Raw genomic sequence first — 16754 nt, 5'->3', positions numbered from 1 at the left:
AGCTACTAATCACTTAAAACTGAAATTATAACATGCATCTTTATTATCACAGCTGCTCTGGCAAGATGTCAGTATCTCTTTAGTGCCTTTAGCATCTTACCAATGAACTTTTAAGAAGAATGCTAGTTCTGGTTTTGCATATTATGCATATGTTATTAATTGTAACATGACCTCTAATACATCCTCTTAGCAGACATAGATCATTGTGTTCTTATGTATACTGTACATTCTTATGCATATTGTACATTAAAGGGTCTAGGTTACATACAGTACATGATATTGTGACAAGGATTTAGCAGAAAGCCAATGTAATATTGGATTGCAGCTACAATGTTCTCCTGGTAAGATGTCATTTTCTATACCAGTGACCAAGAAGTGTTGTATTTTGGTTCCAGGATTTGAAAACACAAATAATGTGTGCAAGCTTCAAAGAAGAAATTGGAAAAACAATGACTTTGATATTAAGTTTTTAAAAAACACCCATGTATTACAATGCAACTTCAAACTTCATATGAAATGCTGAATCTATCAAAACCCCAAGGTTAGGTTTCAAACCATTAGACATCTTAATATATAAGATACTGTACATATACCTAAATATCAGCTCATATATCTGGTTGGACAACTGGATTTCTTCACCACTGTCAATTTTCATATCAGTATGTTAGTAAGTGACTGAAGATCAATTCTGTGTTTGCTGGAAATACACATGTTGATTTAACTGCAATCCCAAGGAGACTTAACAAAATCTCAGGAATAGTTCTAGTCAACAGCAGTCATAAACACATAACATCCTTTATTAAAAGATGTCGCTACAACCATGGAGTGTCATCAGCATAGCTATGACTTCAAACAGAGGCTGGATGGTCATCTGTTGGGAGCGATTTGATTTTATATTCCTCCATGGCAGAAGAGCTGGACTGGATGGTCTTTGTGGTCTCTTCTCACTCTATAATTCTATGACTCCCAATGAAACATGTTGCAAAAAGCCTAGTTTCCAAGATAGGGGAAGGCCCCTCTTCACTGAGCCCCCTACTCCATAGCACCTCAGAAATCCTATCTTGGGTCAAAGATAGGTTTCAGGAAGATATTTTGGTCATTATATTGGTGCAGCAGCCATAAATATGAATTCCAATATTTCCAATGTCTTAAGTCTTGCTAGCCGGTGTGTGTCTTCACATCTTTTCTGAGCCATGGCAACTCTAAGGTAACACTATCATGGGGCTTTCTTTGCAAAACTTGATCAGAGGTTTGCCTTTCCATTCATCTGAGGTTGGGTTCCTCAGTGAGTTTCCATGGCTAGGGTTTGGATACTGGTCCATTGAGTAGTAGTCCATTGCACTGCACAATGCTGGCTCCTAAGTGTAACTTACGTCATCATAAATAAAGGAGAGCCACATATTTTTAGATCATACAGTCTGTTTCTATGCAAATGCTAGACTTGCATTTTAGAAGAAAACATCTTTGAAGACATAATACATGTGCTGATACTAATATATTTCTTATAAGAACTGTAGCAGAACAACAACTATACAACACTAACACAAAAGATGCAGGCCTAGTTGTGGTCATATTATTTTCATTCAATGCTTCCCTTAACCAAAACTTCAGAGTCAGACTGGTAGACAATCAGAAAGTCATACTAAGGTTTACCTGTACAAGGATTCTATTTCATCTTTATCTAAAAAGTCATGATCTTTTCTCACAGAGTTGATATCAACAGGAAACTGCATATCTGAAAGAACAAGTTCCCAACAGACTTCAGTTTCTGAAATAAGGTATTTAGGTCATTTCTAAAGATCAAGGCAAAGTACTGTTTAAGCTAATTAATATAAGCCTCCAAATAATCTAATTCAAGCAAGAAATCAGAGATGTATACATCAGCATAGAAGGGAAAGATGAATTAATGAAAGAATTTGGAATTCAGATTTCTCAATAAAGAAAACACATGCTGAAGAATAAAACCTCAGCCCGTTCATTGCCTAGCAAGTGAGGTGAAGTTCAAACGGTGGTGAAGCTGTTCATGCAAAGAGAGACAAAGATGTCTGGAAGCAGCAGACAGAGATTTTTCAGTAATCAGTGATGCCTCACAAGTACAGCTAAGCACCATTTTAAATGCCCACATGTGTGAGAGGAATATGTGGGAAGTGGATGAGAAACCTCTTTCTTCTTTAAGCAAATGAATTCAAGGTGAGACCTGCACAATTTGGCAACAGAAATATGTTTGTCCTGTTTTCCAGACAGATATTCATGCTGGATGATTCATTTATGACAGAGTGTTGTCTCCTACCCACCTAACACAAGCATAAATTAACAATGGTCCTTCATGATCAAACATTGGGGTGGGAGGTGGTGGGGAAACAATGTTCTTTCTCAACACTGTATTTCTACATTGCATGGACCAGTGAAACACACAGATGTTCTACTGGTGGAACACAGTGTTACCTCTCTTCTCCAATGTAGCATCAAGGCATCTCTGAAGGGATAGGAAACCCATTTCCAGATGGTGCAAAAGGCTAGAGACGGGGAAGGAACTCTGGAAGTTTCAACAGAGCATCCCTGGACTCAATCCATCTACAGAAAACAACTGTTTACACCCCAAAGAGGGAGGAGCAATACTGTCAATTTATCGGAAGTCCGTAATGGAACCAGCATACATTGCCAATAGTGCTGAAGCTACATTTATCAATAAACTTTTCTGCTTATTATCATTTTTACACATTCCTACCCTAATAAAACACAGCACATTCAAGTGCCTCCTTTCTCTTTTGATGCCTTACTGCATACAAATAAACTTGAACAATTTGTTGTTATGAGTCTTCAAATCTATCTATATCTATGGCAACCGTATCCTAAGCTTTTCTTTGCAATAAGTTTTTAAAGGTTTGCCATTTCCCTCCTTTGAAGCTGAGAGAGTATGACTTGCCTACATTCACCCCGTGAGTCTCCATGGCCGAACAAGGATTTGAACCATGGTATCTAAGAGTCCTAACCTTTTCCCTATATCATGCTGACTATCACATTGACTGATCATTTGTGTAGAATCAGCTGTCTGCATTACACTTATTACAAATCAAAGGGACTAGTTTTTGAATGTATTTCAGTGATTGTTGTATCTCAGAACAAAATGCAATACCTTCAAACATCTGAGCATACTGGGGGAATCCAGCAGCCTTCAGCCAGTCGCAGGCTTCTTTGGCCTCAATTTCTGAAAAGAAAACAAACTAAATTTTAAAAATCCATAAAAGTTAACATGAAAAATCACTACAATGGTGGCCCCTTTAATCCTAGACCATTACAACACTTTGAAATTACATATCTTTGGATGTTTGAATTGAGGCATCACTAGAGATCTCTAGCAGGGAATTCTAAATACCACATGAAACTACAAATACTATGAGTCCAAAGGATGAGAATTCTTGGAGAAATTCCAGCAGACTAGAAGTAGGCAGTGTTTCTCCCTATCTTCAAACAGAGAGGGAAAGAGGACCCAAACAACTACCACACAGTCAGCCTGCCATCAATACCAGGAAGCATTCTTGAACAGATCACTAAACAGTCAGTCTGTAAATACTTAGAAGGGTCGGTGGTGAACACTAAAAATCTCATTTGGAATTCTGAAAAACAAATCATGCCAGACTAACCTTCTCTCTCCCTCTCTCTGTTTATCCCCCTTTTAAAAAAAAACTAGAGTTGAACATAGATGTTGCATACATTGATTTCAATAAGGCCTTAGACAGAAAAAATGAAATGAACTAATAGAGGATGGGTGATACATAGCAATGGTTTCAAATAATAGTGAAAAAGATTCCACCATTAGGAAGAATTTTCTGATAAGAGCTGTTTAGCAGTGGAGTGTGATAGAGTCTCATTCTCTGGAGATTTTTAAACAGATGGATAGCCATGTGTTGGGAATGTTTTGATTATGTCTTCCTCCATGGCAGGGGGCTGGCCTGGATGACCCTTGCGGTCTCTTCCAGTTCTAGGATTCTTTCTACATCAGTAGTAACACAAGCTTCACATTTTCAGTTCCTTATGGATTTTTTGCTCTGATGCATCTTTTTTTACAATACAGTATGTGATCTTAGAAATAATTGACAAAAATTGAACTAATAAAAAAGGATTTGTGAGACAAACCTTCTAAATCTGAGACGTAATAATGCTAACTATATAGTATTCAGCTGCATAGTCTAATGATCATTGTAGATATTTTACAGTACTGAGGAAGCAGTAATCAACTGCAAAGGTCTTTGAATTGCACAGCTTACAATCTATAACTTCTATGTTTAGTTCAGTGAAACAGATGTTAGGAACTAACTAGTCACTTTGTGACAATTAATAAAAATCCCATGGATCTAATGCTGTAACATTCCCACAGGAAAAAGAAGAAAACATAACTTTACAGCACTGCAAAACGTTTACCAGATGCCTTAAAAATGTAAACATGTTTAATATACTTCTGGAAGAGCATAAGGCAGAGTTCTTAAAGTTAAGAAAATGTGCAACTTGCTGAATTTTCTCTTTTTAAACAGAGATCTTGTGTTGTTCCTTCCATTAAACTACATACATAGTATCTGGAGTTGTAGTCTTACTCATTTATTCTTTAGTTTTTCATGAAACAAAGATTCTAAAAGAAGTTTGATGAAATAGTCTCAAAAATCACATGAAATTCTTTTAAATATATATTCCAAAGAAGTGATTCTTTTGTTCTCTCTTGACATTTTTACTTTTGTCCAATTGTCTCATATTAACGTTGCTTTCCTAATCTAGCACTCTCCACATGTCCTGTAGTTTCTTCTGTAGTTCCCAACCTCCATGGGCATAACTAAGAAATGCTTCTTTACAATATAAAGCATATATCAAGAAACAATACATTTAGTTAAGCACACTCTAAATTTGCCCTCTGATCACAGGCCATTGGTGCAAGATCCAAAATGGCAGGACTTCCCCAATATCACTATGTCATCCTATAGCCAGGAGCTGAACAATAGGGTTGCTAAAACCTGCCGTTGTAACAATACGCTGTAGTTGGCAGTCTGATGCTTTTTTTCGTGCTAAAAAATAAAGATGTCTGCCAATTACTAGGCGGGCACCAAATCCAATAAAATATTGCCCTATTGCCAATATCAGCATAGTCACTTGCAGCCTTTAATGTTTACCAACTCAATTATCTAAGCCAATAATCTCAAAGCACAAGACAGGCAACTTCTGGGACACAGTACACATTCACGATACAGAATTATGGTGCTATTACCCAACCTTAGCTGCCGTAGTTCCAGCCCATGGGATCCTGGGATTTAGAGTTTAGAGAGGGGGCTTTGGACTTCTCAGCCTGAGAGTTTCAATGCCTAACAAAGCTACAAATCCCAGGTTTCCATAGGACAGGAAGAGGGTGGGAAAAGTGGAACACAAGTGCTATATTAGTGCTGTATAGCTGACCCCACAAATATATCTGCTGAAAGACTATGCTGGTCTGAGGCCACATGTATTGAATTCTGCTAAAAACAAGAGATGCAGGAACATTACCAAATATAAACCAGAGACAGAACTGTGTTGATCTGGAATATTAATTTGCAAAAAATATCTTCTAGAACAGTGGTTCTCAACCTGTGGGTCCCCAGATGTTTTGGCCTTCAAATCTCAGAAATTCTAACAGCTGGTAAATTGGCTGGGATTTCTGGGAGTTGTAGGCCTAAAAACCTGGGGACCCACAGGTTGAGAACCACTGGTCTAGAACTTTAGAAACCGAGAGAATAAAGAAATACAATTTTTCACAGACTTCCTCAGTCCATTTCCTAAGATGCACTGAGCATAACATGTTACAAGGGGATAGGAGATGTTGATATGCTTCTGAAAAAGTAAACAACTTAGTTTTTTCAGTCTCTAAATTGCTACAAGATATCTTTGCAAACACATAAGCCATGTTCAGCAGCCAAAAAGCCAAGCAAAGGCAGATTAAGAAAAGATGAGGAATGGCACAGTCTTGCTGTCATTGATGATGAAATAGAAAATAATGGCTTTGGGGTCATACAGAGGCACAGGAAGTGCATGTTCGCTCAAAGTTCAGAAAAGATACAAATAAAGCTTCAACAATAACTGAGCAGCAAACAATAACTGAGTAGCCAATAACAATACTACACTTTAGAGGTAAAATCATGCCAGCCAATACCTGTGGAGCATCTACAAAGCCTTTATGGAGTAGACAAAATCTCACCAAGAAGAATTTAAAAACTATTTTTCTGTTCAAAATCTGGTATTTTCAACATGGCCACTCTTTCTAATTCCCCTCCTCCCTGGAGAAAAAGGCCAACTCCATAATAAGAGGGAACCAAAGTCTTCGGCCCAGCCACTCAGAACATGACCATGTCAATTTTAAGGAGCAAAAGACATCTTGCTCTTCTAATCTCCTCTAACTATTCAGATAACAGCCCAGGAAGAAATTTATAAATAAAAATGACAGAGTGTTGCCTCCTACCCACCTAATACAAGTATAAATAGAAATATTTTTCAATATATATATATATATAAAGAGAGAGAGAGAGAGAGAGAGAGAGACCCAAAGAGTCCTTGTGGAGACATATTCAGTCCTACGTTTTCATTGGTTGGTTCCTCTCCCTGGAAGACTATTTGTCAGCAGAACACTATCCACAAAATCTGCTCAAGAGGACAGGAGGTACACCACAGTGTAGACTTTGGAGAGTCTGCAGGAAAGAATCTCTATGGTTGTGATCCTGATAGGAAGATGCAACTACAAATCCATGCTATGACCCAACTGTACACCATCCAAAATGGTTCTACTGTGCTGATGAACAGGGCACTGAAAAATGACCAGTTCACCACTTCACAACCACAATAGGACAACTGCAGCAAAGAGCCATGCAAGACCCTGTCACAACTCCTTTGGCTGGTGCAGCTGCATGGATTGTAAGGCTGATTTCAGGAGATAGTGCTTCAGGAGATAGTGCCATTGTGGCAATGGTGCCACAATCATAAATGTGAATACCAAAATGTACAAGGTTGTAAGTTAGTTTACAACTTCATAATTAGTTATTAGGATGTAAGTCTGTCTCCTGCAAAACAAGCTTCTATCACTCTTTTGAGAATCTTCTTCTCAGGTACACCTTTCAGTGATAGTTTCAAAATATCTTTTTTTTTTCACAAATTGCAGAAAACTTTTTGCAAAAAAAAAGAGAGAGAGAGAGATACTAGCTCCTTATGAACTCCATGTGACTATCAGCATATGGTGTGATACTCCCGAGTTCACTCTGATCAAGTGACCCCCCTTCTCTCTGTGTGTAACACACACTTCCTGACTCTCTAAACATATGAATAGTTTCCATTTCCTGCTGTCCTCATTACTCAAAGACTGAAATCTAGCAGAAGTTCAAAATGAAATGTTTTCCCTAAATGAACACTCACTACTATATACGATGGAGAAATTGGGCAAACATAACCGATTACCAATCGTAGCTAAAAAAAATTCACACTGAGATTGCAGAACACCATACAGCACAAAAGCATAAAAAGGAGGCAACTAGGTCAGATCAATCTGTGCACAGGGCAGCAGACAGAAAAAGCATGTTCTTCATTTCCAGCAGTGTGTCAAGATAGAAATACCAAATTTCCTCCTTGTGGAAGTGGAACTGCAAGCCCAAATTAAACATACCATGTGAAGAAAACGATGTGGACCAATGTAGTTGGCCATAAGCCAGCACACTCTTATTATTTCTAGAAGACTAATATTTCAAATACATTCCAAATCTCATTTATCTGAAAACATGGAGAATCTGTGCCCTCCAAATGTTTTGATTCCAAATCCCATACTTCATGGTTGTGATGAAAATTATACTTTGCAATATGAAAAGGGATACTTCCCCTGTTCATAAAGAGTCTGCTTCACAACAAATCTTATCATTATTTTGTATTACAACTCTCACTAACCCCAGACGACATGGACAAAAATGCTGGTGGTTACAGAGCACAATATCTAGGTAGGAAACATTGGGTTGAAGAGAGGTGAATTACAATGTATAGTTGATTGATATATTCAAGGCTTGCTACCTTTCTTTTGTTGCTTCTGTGATATGATTTTGAATGACATAAAATTAAAGTGAAGTCACTTGGTCTCCTTCTACATCTACTCAGCTGTTATGCAATTTCCAAAAAGAGGGTGCAAATCAGACTAATCACACTAGAGAATGAATTCACTTTAAATCCAGTTTCTGCCTCCTGCAGAATTTTGGGGTTTGTAGTTTAGGGAGGAGCCTTTAACAGCCTCCCTAAACTACAAACCCCAGAATTCTGCAGGAGGCAGAAACCGGATTTAAAGTGGATTCATTTTCTAGTAGTAAATGTAGTAAATTTTGTTATCATCCTTGTTTAAAAACAGTTGCAAAGCTACAGGTACATTGGTAATTTCCCAACAATCTTAGCTGATGATCATCTGTCAGTTACAAAAAACACTCCCACCTTTCCTAATGTTTTTTTAATGTTATTTCTCTCTAAATGTTTTGGTTACAAATCCCATTATTATCAGGCAACATGTTTTAAAATTGTGATGGAAGAGTTTGTCCACAATATGAAAAGGGATATAAAGATTCTCATGTATTCTGTGTCCAGAATAATCCCATGCCCAGTTCCAGGCACCACAATTCAAGAAAGATATTGCAAAGCAAGAACATGTCCAGAGAAGAGTGGTCAAAGTGGTAAAAAGTCTGGATACCATGCCCTATGAGGAGCAGCTTAGTGAGATGATTATGTTTAACTTGAGAAAGAGAAGTTTAAGTGGTGACCCTGTGAAAGAATGTCACATTAAGAAAAGAACAAGATTGTTTTCTGCTGCTCCAGAGATAAAAACATGAAACAATAAATTCAAACTATAGGATATAAATTTCAACTAAATATTAGGAAGAACTTCTTGATAATAAGAGCTGTTCAGCAGTGGAATATACTGCCATGGAATGTGGTAGGGTCTCTTTCTCTAGAGGTTTTTGAACAGAGACTGGATGGCCATCTGTCGTGAGCGCTCTGCATGACAGAGAGTTGGATTGGATGGACATAAAAACATTAATACAGGGACTACATATTAGGACTACTGTGTCAAATCTGAATGTTATCACAAGCACCAATTTGATGAGCTCCATGAAAACATGTTTGTTTTTCTCCCACTACATTTGTACTAATAGCTGTAACATGCTTCTCCTCCACCCTTTAAAATGACTAATCTTACTACAGCAACCAAACAATAAGCCTAATGCAATCCAAAATTCTTCAGCAGTGCCTTTTAGGTTTAGAGACAGAAAAGTAGGATGTCCCAGAGCTAAATCAATACTTTTGCCTCCTACTCCTTCTGTTCCTGGAATCTTAAACCCATTGTTCCCTCAATACCCTCCATCTGCTCAAGAACCAGTGTCAACACACATGGGATCTGCCAGGCAGCTGCAGCGGCCAGATGCCAAACTCTGGAATGCACGCTCCCTATAGTGCCTTCTGTCCCATCAGCCAAGTATATTGGCAACTCTCTTTGAGAAGCTTTGGTGGTATATGGCTCATTGTTGGATGCAGCTGGGAAGTTAGCAAGAAGGAAGGGAATGAAGCCAACAGAAGGTCACACTGTGATCTGAATTCCCCCACACCATGATCCTCATTTATGGTGTTTGCCAGGAGCATGGAGATATTGGAATGAAAGCTCCAAGATGTTCAGTGTGTCAGAACAGCCAGGTTTTTGGCATGTCCGCAAGAAGTATTTTGTAAGTAGGTGCATCTACACTGTAGAATTAATGCAGTTTGACACCACTTCAATTGTCATGGCTTAGTGCTCTTTGGCTGAGAAGGCTAAAGACCTTGTAAAACTACAACTCTGATGACTCCAGTGTATCCTACCATGGCAGTTACAGTGGTGTAAGTCAACAGTGTTGATGAACCCGAGGACACTATCTGTTCAACTGGAGACTACCAGAATATATGAAGGTCCTATCTCTTTCCACTCTGACCTTCTATTTACACATTTATGAACAGCTGCTCCAACTAAAGTGCCAAGTGGGAACTGGTAGGCATCCCTCCTGTCATTCTGGAGTAAAATCACCCCTTTGTTTTTTGGGTAAATAAACATTTGCAATAAGCAAGGGACACGCGGCCTTAAAGCACTTTCGTGGATGTTCCCCATGATATACAGCCTCCACTTCCAGAGAGAACTTACTGTAAGGTCAAGACAGACTTACACTCCGTGCCACTGACCTAGATTCTTCGGAGTGCCTTTCTGACTATTTAGAAACACAGAAACGCCAGGTTTCATTTAGGAAGAAAAGCTTCATTCTCACTGTGAACTCCCAACTTCAGGGGGTGGGGGGAGAACTAAGTTCAGGAAAGGCTAAGTCTCCAATTAATGAACATCCAGAAATGACAAACTAAGTAAACTTTAGGGTCAGTATTTGAATAGGCCTGTTTAAAAATAAATGGGGGATTTTTTCCAGCACTGGCATACCAGAAACACCTACCTGGAGACGCTTTTCCTGCGAGAAGGAAAAATAGTCTCATTGGAATAAAACATCCAGGCAGGAACCTTTTTTTATTATTCAGACAGGACTTTAAAATAAAACAAGTTTGGTGTTTTTAACTGAGCAGTTGTTCAGATTTTTAAAAAATCTTTTTAAATTGCATTTAATTAAGTGTGGATTGTTGTAATACTGTACTGCAAGCTGGGTTTCAGAGGAAAGGCCTGGCAAGCTCACTCCTTCTTGCCTAAGAAAACCCTCTAAAATGCATGGGTATGCAGTAAGTCAAGAGATGACTTAAAGTTAAACGCAAACACGCAAATAGTTGACTTCAATTTCAATATTGACTTTTTACATATTTGACATTGTATTGTTCATCTAAATTGTGAGCTGACTTGAGTCCCAATTTGGGGTTTGAAACAGGCAATAATGGTAAGAATTAATAATGAGATGCAGAGCTAACAAGAAATGGGGCTACAAAGTGGAGTCCACAACATGCAAGTGTGGAGAAGAGCAAACCACACACCAGCTACAGTAGAGTCTCACTTATCCAACTTATATGGGCTAGCAGAAGGTTGGATAAGTGAAAATGTTGGATAATAAGGAGGGATTAAGGAAAAGCCTATTAAACATCAAATTACATTATGATTTTTACAAATTAAGCACCAAAACTCCATGTTTTACAACAAATCAATGGAAAAAGCAGTTCAATGCATGGTAACGTTATGTAGTAATTACTGAATTTATGATTTTAGCACCAAAACATCACAATGTATTGAAACAGCTGTGGATCCAGGCATCAGACTTTGTTGGATAATACATAACATTGGATGAGTGAAGGTTGGCTAAGCGAGACTCTACTGTACTCCAATGCAACCTGAGCCCTGCCACATGCACAATGGAGGACCTTCTCATAGAGACACCAGCCACACTCCAAGTGGCCAGCTTCTGGTAAAAGGGCATTTAGCATAATGCCAAATGCTATGTTCAGCAAAGAACAAGAGGGATCCTCTCATCTCTGCAGGAGTCTACTGTATACCATGTAGCTGTGGACAAGTCTACATAGGGACCACCAAACACAGCATTGCCCAAACACGCATCAAGGCACATGAAAGGCACTGCAGACTACTTCAACCAGAGAAGTCAGCCATAGCAGAGCACCTGATGAACCAGCCTGGACACAGCATATTATTTGAGAACACAGAAATGCTGGACCATTCTCACAACCACCATGTCAGACTACACAGAGAAGCCATTGAAATCCACAAGCATGTGGACAATTTCAACAGAAAAGAAGAAACCATGAAAATGAACAAAATCTGGCTATCAGTATTATATATTTTTAAAACTCTAAAATCGGGAAAGAGCAAGATTCAAAAAATTCCAGACAAGAATCAATCAGGGCCAGCTATCATCTCCCAATAAAGGATTCCCCCAGGCAGCAACCAGCCAGACCTTGAAATTGCGGGCCATTAAATGCTAATCAAGGTGGACAATTGAAACATTCACACCTGCCTCCAACAGACAAGATTCTTTCTCCCACCCTGGACATTGCACAGAGATATAAACCCCACTTTCCTAGTCTCCAACAAACTTCACAACCTCTGAGAATGCCTACCATAGATGTGGGCGAAACGTCAGGAGAGAATGCTTCTGGAACATGGCCATACAGCCTGGAAAATCCACTGCAACCCAAATTTACTGAATCGTTTACACAACGCCCTCCCTCCCTCCCCCTTCCTCAGACTTAGAATCATAGAGTGGGCCAACTAGTCCAACCCCCTGCCATGCAGGAAAAGTACCCAGGACAGATGGCCATCCAACCTCTGTTGAAAGGTTTCCAAGGAAGGCGCCTCCACCGCCCTCCCCGGCAGAGAGGGCCCCTTTCACATGAACATCACCCACCAAGGAGAGAGGCCGGGGCACCTTGATCTGCAACAGATGGCCAGTGTTGCCCCAAAGGACGCAGCTCAACCCTGCCGCCTTCCCCAAGGCGCTTCTAGTCCTATGGCGTCCACACAGCCGATTCGCCGCCCGCAAAGCCTCGCTCGGGTCGGAGGCATCCAAGTTGGGATCCCCTCGCAGCGCCCAGTCTTCTGGAAGTGCCCGGGCTCCAAGCGAGGCTAAGGGAGAGGCCACTTACGCGTGAGGATCATGGTGGCCTTTCTCCGAGCGTGTCCTCCTCCTCTTCCTCCTCCGGCTTCACTCTCCTCCTCCTCCTCCTCCGCCTCCCGCCATCCCTCGAGGAGAAAGGAGTAAGCGGGGCTGCCCTCCTACGAGTCCAGCTGCGCCTCCGTCGCAGAGAGAGGAGAGGGAAAGAGAGGAGCCGCGGCAAGCAAGCGCGCCTTCCCTCTCTCGCGGTCCCTGCCTCCTCCCTTGCCTGTCTCTGTGGGGGAAGGAAGGCAGGCAGGCAGGCAAGGAGGCCCCTCCCCCCCCCCCCCGAGAAGGCGGAGGGGGGATGCCGCTTCCTCGGAGCGCCGTCCGGCCAAGAGGGGCAGGGGCTGCAGGGAGGGGCCCCTTGGCGCCACCCCCACTGCCCTGGCGCCACAGGAAGGGAAGCTTCTTTGCAAGGAGGCCCCCTTTCGCCTTTTCGGCCCAAGAGCGCCCCTACCCCGCCCAACTCCCTGGAGTCTATCCCCTTCAGCCTTCAGAGCAGCGTTTCTCAACCTGGGGGTCGGGACCCCGAGAGGGGGGGGGAGGCTTGAGGGAAAGTCAGAGGGGTCACCAAAGACCATCAAAAACCACAGTATTTTATGTTGGTCAGGGGGTTCTTGTCTGGGAAGTGTGGCCCATTTCTATCCTTGGTGGGGTTCAGAATGCTCTTTGATTGTAGGTGAACTATAAATCCCAGCAACTACAACTCCCAAATGTCAAGGTCTATCTTTCCCAAACCCTACCAGTGTTCATATTTGGGCATATTGAATATTCATGCCAAGTTTGGTCCAGATCCCATCATTGAGTCCAGAGTGCTCTCTGGATGTAGGCGAACTACAACTCCAAAACAAGGAATCACCCCATGTCAGGCCCGTAGCCAGGATTTCGATTGGGGGGGGGGGTGAGTTTGTTTCGGGGGGAGGGGGGGAGGGTGTGTCTGAGTGAAAGAAGGTCTACCCCAGCAAACCTTTTGTATCGTTACCCCAATACCCCCATGCATATGGGATATATTGAGTATGGTGATCAGATCATGATATGAATAAACATAACAGTTTAAATAATGCACCAGTAAGGCCTTCTCGCGAACCACCATGAGAATTTCGGGGGGGGGGGGGGGGCTTAAGCCCCTCAAGCCCCCCCCCCCCCCCCCCAGCTACATGCCTGCCCCATGTATAAATCAATGCACTGTTCTGTACTGAGTAAGGTAAACCCTGACTAAGTCCAGTCATGTCCGACTCCGGTTCTCATCTCCACTTCTAAGCTGAAGAGCAGGCATTGTCCATAGACACCTCCAAGGTCATGTGGCCGGCATGACTGCATGCAATTCCATCAGCGCTGCCTCCAATAAATCCTGCAAATCTCTTGGGAATCTCTTGGGAAGACAAGCAGACAAATGTCAGCGTGCTGGAAGAAGCAAAGACCACCAGCATTGAAGCGATGGCCCTCTGCCATCAACTCCGCTGGACTGGTCATGTTGTCCGGATGCCCGACCACCATCTCCCAAAGCAGTTGCTCTACTCCAAACTCAAGAATGGAAAACGGAATGTTGGTGGACAGGAAAAGAGATTTAAAGATGGGCTCAAAGCCAACCTTAAAAACATGGGCCATCTATGAGTCCAGTCTCCTGCCATGCAGGAAAAACACAATCAAAGTACTGACAGATGTCCATCAGCTTCTGGTTAAAAGCCTCCAAGGAAAGGGCTTCCAACGCACACCCAGGAAGAGAGTCCACTGTGGAAGAGGTCTCACAGTCAGGAAGTTCTTCCAAATGTTCAGGTGGAATCTCCTTTCCTGTAATTTGAACCCATTGCTCCAAGTCCTAGTTTCAAGAGCAACAGAAAACAAGCTGTGACATCCTTGTGACATCTTCCTTGTGACAGCCTTTCACATCTTTATACATGACGATTGTGTCTCCTCTCAACCTTCTCTTTTACAGTCTAAACAGCTCTTTAAGATGCTCCTCGTAGGGATTCATGGTCTCCAGACCTTTGATCATTCTAGTTGCACTCCTCTGGACACCTTCCAGCTTCTCAACATCTCTCTTCAATTGTAGTGCCCAGAATTGGACACAGTGTGATTCCAGGTGAGGCCTGACCAATGCAGAATACTTCCCTTGATCTAGATACTATTATAATAATAACACAATGCAGTATTATTTTTGTTCCTGGGTTATAAATGTCATTTCCTATCATAAAAAAAACATGGCTATATCATAAAAAAGACATGGAAAGAATTTATTAAACTGCAAAGGTTTTGCTTTGGGGGGCATCCTACAGCACATTTTTCAATCAGTATCTAATTGAGTCTCAACCAATTCAATATAGTTTGTGACAGCCACAAAAACAAAGTTTCTGGAGTAGAACAACTACTTTTAAATAAGTACCACACAATTAAACAGGAAATAACTTTCACATCGGGAACATAATGTTTTTCCATTTTTGTTATATAGTGTAATAATAATAATAATAATAATAATAATAATAATAATAATAATAATTTTTTTATTTTATTTTTATTTATTTATTCCGGTTGAGGACACTTGAGTCCCGTGTCGTGAACTGTCTGCAAACGATGCTATGATTCTCACAGTTGTCTTATCAGAGTGTAGTGTTGAAGACATTATGTAGCAAAGGCTGTGGCATTACGCTTTCTTGGGGTCATTTCACTAGGGCTGGCCCTATCATTAGGCAAAACAAAATGACTGATTTTGGTGGCGGAAACTCTGAAGTAGTGGCAGAAATGGATTGGAGGTGCAACTAGCTGCTCTTGTATTTCCACCTGTAAAAGAGCATTTTAATCTTAGCCCATCTTGAAGATTCGGCTGTCATTCCACTCAGTTGATGGGTCATTTTACTCCTAGCCTCAGGCAGCAAAATGTCTTTTGCAGGTCATGCAATTTTGTGTTAGTAGGATCCTCACTGGGGAAGTCCCTAACACTACCAGATCCCCATAACGTTGTTGACTAGGAATACATAATATACCCATTCACACTGTATGTACATTTTAGACATATATGTGGATGTGGAGAGACTTTTCATAAATCACCTCAGCCAGATCTTCACTTTGGTGTCTCCAAGATGCCAAACTCTGCCTGAGAAAAGTTTCTGCCTGATGGCTTCATAAGCCAGTCAGAAACATTACTGGCCACATTTACTACCAACCAGTAATCTTAACACGTAAGGCAGCTTCCTGTACATGAGGTTACTAACATATGTCTGAAGGCAAACTGTAATCCTTGAAATTTTGCAAAAGTCTCTCTGGAAAGAGATGCCACAGCTATGTAGAAAACATTAACCAGCTCTTTCAGTGAGTCCACTTGCTGACAGCTTGACTAACATTCTTTGAAGTACACTGGGTATATAGGGATTTGGGAAATGTACATTTGTTCCATCACCAGCACATATATCCCATCTAAATGCAGTTTATCAAGTGACAAATCCCCACAATGCCAGAACTCTGTAGATTGTCCAAGGGCCTCTTTCTCTAGGACATTTCTTAAAACCAGATGATCTGGCCAAGCACATAACTTATGCTATGTTTCAACAAGGCCTTGTCAGACAACCTCACTGACTTCACTGGAAAAAGCCGTGGATGGAATGATATTGAACTGAAGTTTCACTCAAAGTGAAAGCTCCAATTACCCAGAATTAAGCACTGGTATAGAGCTAAAAATGCAACTTTGTAAGAAGTGAGCAACACTTATTCCCCCGCAACAAATATGATGGGTGTCAAAATGAAACCGAGGGGATGCCACTGCTCTAAAACAAGATACTGGTTTTGATTTCTTTTAATGCAACACTCACATGTTCGATTCAAAGATGCATTTGAAGTGTTCAAAAAGCTTTCACTTGGAATTTGTGTTTTTCAAGAAAATTAAAAAGATGACTCCAGCCATATGAGCAAGTAATCCAATCCTATAGTTGTGGAAACCATGTAATGCCCAATTTTAACTTTGTTGTATTGTCGCAGGCTTTCATGGCCGGAATCCATGGGTTGTTGTAGGTTTTTCCGGGCTATATGGCCATGTTCTGGAGGCAATTTTTCTCCTGACGTTTCGCCTGCATCTATGGCAAGCATCCTCAGAGGTAATGAGGACCTCATTACCTC

The 16754-nt window shown here is 41.1% G+C and overlaps 1 protein-coding gene across 2 annotated transcripts in view; it reads right to left on the bottom strand.

The window, feature by feature from the left end:
* Nucleotides 1–16754, bottom strand: part of LOC132768778 (rho GTPase-activating protein 7-like) — a 111400-nt gene that overhangs the window by 24634 nt on the left and 70012 nt on the right. The window contains exons 1-3 of one of the 2 annotated variants that reach the window (XM_060765010.2): nt 12637–12925; nt 3137–3208; nt 1654–1735 (exon numbers count right to left, since the gene is read on the bottom strand). In XM_060765010.2, coding sequence (XP_060620993.2) covers nt 1654–1735; nt 3137–3208; nt 12637–12649 — 167 coding nt within the window. In that variant the 5' untranslated portion in view covers nt 12650–12925. Of the gene's footprint in view, nt 1–1653; nt 1736–3136; nt 3209–12636; nt 12926–16754 lie in introns of those variants that run through there. The other variant, XM_060765009.2, reaches the window with a different exon arrangement.

This window comes from Anolis sagrei, chromosome 2 (genome assembly GCF_037176765.1).
Source record: "Anolis sagrei isolate rAnoSag1 chromosome 2, rAnoSag1.mat, whole genome shotgun sequence".
Classification (NCBI taxonomy): Eukaryota; Metazoa; Chordata; class Lepidosauria; order Squamata; family Dactyloidae; genus Anolis; species Anolis sagrei.
This window is presented reverse-complemented; position numbering and strand designations above follow the sequence as displayed.